The 5,817-nt window shown below is 41.0% G+C and overlaps 1 protein-coding gene across 3 annotated transcripts; it reads left to right on the top strand.

The window, feature by feature from the left end:
* The first annotated feature begins 445 nt into the window (after nucleotides 1-445).
* LOC116261217 (WUSCHEL-related homeobox 11-like) lies at nucleotides 446-3,385 on the top strand. 3 transcript variants are annotated; one of them, XM_031639871.1, is made up of 3 exons: nucleotides 446-1,277; nucleotides 2,030-2,205; nucleotides 3,262-3,385. In XM_031639871.1, the coding sequence occupies exons 1-3, from the start codon at nucleotides 608-610 to the stop codon at nucleotides 3,277-3,279; spliced, it is 864 nt and encodes a 287-aa protein (XP_031495731.1). In that variant the 5' UTR covers nucleotides 446-607; the 3' UTR covers nucleotides 3,280-3,385. The 3 variants fall into 3 exon arrangements, with proteins under 3 accessions (XP_031495731.1, XP_031495730.1, XP_031495729.1); XM_031639870.1 differs by lacking the exon at nucleotides 3,262-3,385 and having other exon boundaries at nucleotides 446-1,259; nucleotides 2,030-2,339; XM_031639869.1 differs by lacking the exon at nucleotides 3,262-3,385 and having other exon boundaries at nucleotides 2,030-2,339.
* The last annotated feature ends 2,432 nt before the right edge of the window (nucleotides 3,386-5,817 follow it).

The raw sequence follows: 5,817 nt of genomic DNA, 5'->3' as shown, positions 1-5,817 counted from the left end.
TGGTTGGAACAACGATCCTTTCGCCTTTGAACCATGCCTTTGTCGATAAGTGGGATGCTGAACATCGAACTTATGCAACCTATGGGTTTGAAATAAAATATTGCTAGGCGCTAACATGATGGCCCATTGAGGGACAAAGCCGTCAGAACTGCACTAAGCTCAATACCAATATCTCTCTCTCTTGCATGACGATGTCCATGAAGAAATTAAGTACATCACGCGCTACATATCATAAAGCATGGTTCCTAAACTATTCAAGAGCAATGTTCTGTTGAAAGTTTTACTGAAATGTCGTTTTTAATATGTTCAAGTGTTGCAATATTAATTCATCATGAACATGTTGTTGCGGCGATAATGTTGTATTATTTCCAATGAAGAGGCAATTTGGTGGCGTCCTGTGAAACAGCGAAAGGGAAAAGGGGGCAAAGGCGGAAGACCCAGGCCGTGATTACCTTTTTATATTGAATGATTCTTTTTTTGCTGCTACGGAGTGTATGGACTGGAAATAATATAGTTCTTCGGCCCTCTCGGTACTTACATATTGTCTTTGTGGGGAGCTCTTGTTTCAGTGTGAATTATTTTTCTTGCTTGAGCTGCTTCAGCCGCCATGAACGACGGTCACCAACTTGCGGATAATGGTGGGTCAGTAGGAGGAGCAGTAAGAAGAGATGGTTGTGGAGTCAACCAAGTTGCAGAACGAACAACGGGGCCTATTAGGTCCAGATGGAGCCCAAAGCCGGAGCAGATTCTCATCCTGGAATCCATCTTCAACAGTGGGATGGTGAATCCACCAAAGGATGAGACAGTCAGGATCAGGAAGCTTCTCGAGAGGTTTGGGTCAGTTGGTGATGCAAACGTGTTTTACTGGTTTCAGAACCGCCGCTCCCGTTCACGCCGCCGCCTTAGACAGATGCAGTCCGGAATCCAAGCCTTGATCAGGGATGAAAAGAGCAGTTTCCACGTCGACCCGGCACCTTTCTGCTCCTCGTCATCATCATCATCATCGTCCTCTTCCTTTTCACCCTTTTCTCCTCCTCTCCTTCATGATTCGGTCTCGCCTCATCTCCCTCAGGGTAACGCCGCTGCTCTTGGTCCGACCTCTGGTCATGGCGGTCTCTCTGTTAACGACACGTATTCTGCATCCCATCTACCTGTTGACGAGGCCGTGAACGTTTATCCGGTATCCAAAGAGTTGGGGTCACATCATATTGACCAACCTTACCTTGTCTCTTCCATCCTCACGCAATCGTCTTCTGCAGGTTTTCATTATCAATCTGGTTAGTTCTTTTACCTTGGGGTTTAAGATAATGCATGACGTTTTATTGTGGAAGCCCTTCTTTGAACTACTCTGCCGCAAAAACTGCATGCCCACTTCTTGCCCAACCCATGGATTGCATAGTCAGACTTTTATGCGAAGTTTGTTGCATGCCAAGACAACCATCCACAAACATGGGGAGGCCCTGTGAATCTGTGATTACTCCAAATTTCACCTGTAGAATGACCTACTACGTAAGATGAGGAGCCATAAACTACGTTATTTTACCAGTAAAATAGACTTTCTAGAGAGCTTGAACATGAGGGCTTTGCAGTGAATCTCGAATTGCCTCCATGCCTTAGCGCTGTATAGCTTTCTACCAGCAGAGGCCTGTCAAAGGGTTTAACAGATGAAACTGACAGTGTATGTTTTTTGCAATGGGGATATGTCCCTCTAAACCTTAGCCAAAACAAGAAGTGGTCATTGTTGCAGACTTGCAGTACGTACCTTAGCATCAGAGGAAATCTGAAAAGAAGAGGCTAATTTGAAATTTCTTTCCTTTGGATCTTTATTAGTTAGTATTGTCTGAAAGAAATTGCCAGCAAAGTTGATATACATGTACAGAAGGGAAGTTAATGCACAAGTGTCTCTCTTTATGAAAACCGTAAGAAAAAAATTGTAGCCTTGTCATTTGCAAAACTGCCGCTCTAGAACTGCGTTTTTAAGTTACCTGTAGCTGACATGCGACTTACAAAATACTGGCGTTGATTGCAGAGCTGATAACAGTGTCTATCAATGGAATCATTTTCCAAGTTCCAAGGGGACCGTTCCACATGCGGGCATTGTTCGGCGAAGACGTCATCTTGGTCCATTCATCGGGAGATCCTATTCATGTTGATGTTTCGGGAGTATCATTGCAAGGGCTGCAACCTGGCGAAAGCTACTTTCTGGTAAACGTTCCCTTTCCTTTTCCTTTTCGGGAAACCGTAAAGTTTACGAACATTTTGTTTTTTGCTTTTTGAACCTCTCACTGTTTAGAATATCACGCTTTTTCTTTAGCCTTAGTGGAGAGTATCTTATTTTAGCTAAGTGGTCATTTTGGTTTTGGTGGTAGTAGGTACTGAGAACTATAGCAGTTCACCTTGCTTGATCCTAGCTACTGATCCCATCCTGTGGGTAGGTGGATTAATCCTATGGTCCAAGCGAATGCCGAAACCCCCACTCGTTCCTCCTGTTCTTAAGATCCAAAGCAGTGTCGGAATCAAACGGAAGATCTCCAAGTATTTCAACTTGCACATAAAAGCCTACCCATCCACACACTCATATACAAGCAATGCTTGAAGAAATTTGGAAAGGAAAAGCAAAGGCCAACCAGAAACTGTGTGTGATGCTTTGAGTACTGAATGACCAAATTGTTAATGGGTTGCAGAGAATCGAAGACCAACGAAGGAATTCTTGTGGCTACGTCTACTGATCAGTTACCGCGTCAACTTAAAACACACCGATTAATATTTTTCTATGGGACATGCATAAATTAATCTCTCTCTCTATAGTCCTATCATTGTGCAGATAGTACACGTGGGCTGAAAGCATCACATGGATATGGGGATGCAACCACATGACTGATCAGTCAAAAATTCATACGACACGACATGGACGTGCCGGACGTCCTACGATGAAAAATACCATTTATTTTAAGAACAAATGTCGAATCACGAAGCAAATGTCTGCAACAGAAGGTTAAGTGCTTTTGAGAAACCAAGCTTGAATTATTTTACTTTGATGGCAGTCAAGAAAAAACTAAGCTTCTTTACTGTAAGGGAAGGGTTAGAAAATTTATGGTCGTTTAACCCATTATTAGGGATTCGTTATCATATGTACATAGACTGCTCTGCAGATGGAGCAGTCTATCAACCAAAGGAGAGATTAACTGCTTCTGATGATAACAGGCACCCACTTGCATATTTTAACTGATGAATATCTGTGCTTGGATTTCAATAATGCAGATTCAGAGGACAACTTGAAGAAGGTGAGGCTGGTTGAAATCATTGAAGACAAATGGGTTGAGGAAACGTGAGAAAGCTTGAGCCCATTTCTTGTATCATCGTGCTCATAGGAGCTTACACTGAAAGTGAATGCAAAATCTCTGGCAGTAATCCGGATTTCATTTGTACACGATCTGAGAAACTCTTCCTTTAAGATAATTTGCTTTTAATTTCATTCTGGAGCAGCTAGCGTCGTTGAGAGAATGTTCATCCCCTCATTCGAGGATGAGTAGAGCATGTTCCTGTCATCAACTCGGTCTCGATGTTGATGTCATCTTATGATTGATGCATTGATTCACATCATAGTAGCTTTTTCAGTTTTTTTTTTCTTGAATTCGACAACCGGCGCAGTAATTTGGCCTTGCCGTCTGCTTCCACCGCCCAAAGGGGCGGTACTCCTGCTTCGGGCGCAAGCTTAAGTCACATATTTTTATTCAACTATGAAGATAAAATTTCGCAGCTCAACTTTCAATGAAATCTTGTGAACTAGAATATAGTTAATTAATGCCAGTGGGGTTTGGTTTGCCATATTTTATTTAGTCTACAGTTTCCGTTGGAACAGAGGCCACAGTTCTTGAACCATCTTTTGATGACAAGTACCCACCGCTCCTGGTCTACTTAAAGCTATTTCTTTAAACACTCTAGGCATTTTCCCGTTATAAAATTCGTTAGCCAGACAAGAGAACTTGAGAGAAAGTACAGCCTTCTATTAAACTACGATTGCCACTTGATGGAATCTGTAGGTAGATTATTCACAACATCACGGTACTACAGACTAGGGAAGCTAGCCTAAGAGTCCGCTAAAATCCAAAACAAAAAAAGTCGATTGAAAGTTGATGGGGATCTTTTGAATATTAATATTTGGCTGCCCAAGAATCGGTAAAATTTCACGTAAATAGGCATTTCTTTTAACGAACTTGGCCATCAATATTTAAAAACTTAGTTACACAAACTTTTCTTATTGATCAACTAGGCACTTTTCTTGTAACCGCTGAGGAGGATTCGACTGTTATGAGTGGTAAAGCCCACTCTTCTGCTTTCAATGTATTCACTCAAGTTAAAATGCAGACTCGAAGAAAGCAAACTCAAAATGATGTCACTTTAAAAAGAAGTCAGATCAGGCCGTTGATAAGGATGGCCCCAATGCTTTTACTACCAATCAGCCCACAATTGTTAGGAGACTTGCCGGGGATAAGGGGGAAATCCAAGCACAATGACATGCTAAGGATGTATGTACATGATCTGAGATAGGAGATTCATGAACATCAAAAGCAGGCCCACAAAGTCTTGTTGTTTACCTGTCCTCTGATGTGGTGAGGATATCCAGCACTATGTTATGGTAGATTTGATAAGCTTTGGTGGTCTAGAGCACAAAGATATGGCTGAAAGATCCGTTGTTAGTGGTCAAGGAAAGGATAAGGAAAGAGAAGCTGACACTTTACTCTGTGATGACATTAGAATCCCTATGACAAAGCAGAAAGACAAACCTTGTCATACAACTAAACCAAAAGAAAAATGGTGATCTTGATGAGAAAACACATGTACTGCTGTTATTTAATGTGCATTTCCTAATCCTCTACTCTCTAATTACATTTGAAAGAGAGTGGAAGAACTGGCATCATGGATTTAGGACTTGTTTTTAACATAACCATGTATTTGTCATGTGAATGTTGATTGTTTGTATGTTTTCCCTTCAGTGCTCCTTTGACTTTTCACGGTATCAAAACTATCATAGCTGCCACACCATATTCAAGTATGCCCCCACAACAACAATTTCTCAGTGGTTTGCATTCTTGACCCAGATTTCTATAAAGCTGGACTGGAATAATTCTTTGCTATGGAAGTCTTAAATAGAATTAGTAACATTGTGTCAAGGTCTCTTAAATCATGTTGACAGATCTTGTCAGTGTCCTCCTCAAATGATCAAAGAAGGTGATGTAGAAAAACCAAATCTTGAATATATATATAGGGAGAGGGAGAGAGAGAGAGGAAAATTGAATGGTGCCTCTAGCTTCTTAGAGTCACCCAGCCATCTAACTAGGGCTGTCCAAGCCATCATGATGGATGGTTAAGAGAAAAACAAGGAGGAAAAGCTAATGAGCATTTCATCATTTAGTATCAGTTCCCAACTTTTTTTTCATATTTTTCTTTCAACCATCCATGTGCATCAAATAGACAGTCTTGGTTAGACGGTTGGGTGACTTTGAACAGCTAGAGTCACTATTTCCTCACTATATATATATATATATATATATATATTTTGGAAGCATGTAGGCCAGCTACTTTGGAGTTGGATCAAACCTACCATGAGTCAGTTTTGTGCCAGATTATTTATTCATCACAAGAGTGATCTATAAGCCCCACACAATTCTTCAAGAAGACATTTGCCTCATAGTCTAGTCTACGCATCCTTCTACTCAGTGAAGGTCCCCAAAATGTTTAAAAAAAAAGTATCACTAATTATTCAAATCATGTGAAATTCCTGGTGGATTCATTAAGTGATGCAGGAGTGACTAT

This window comes from Nymphaea colorata, chromosome 9 (genome assembly GCF_008831285.2).
Source record: "Nymphaea colorata isolate Beijing-Zhang1983 chromosome 9, ASM883128v2, whole genome shotgun sequence".
NCBI lineage: Eukaryota > Viridiplantae > Streptophyta > Magnoliopsida > Nymphaeales > Nymphaeaceae > Nymphaea > Nymphaea colorata.
This window is presented reverse-complemented; position numbering and strand designations above follow the sequence as displayed.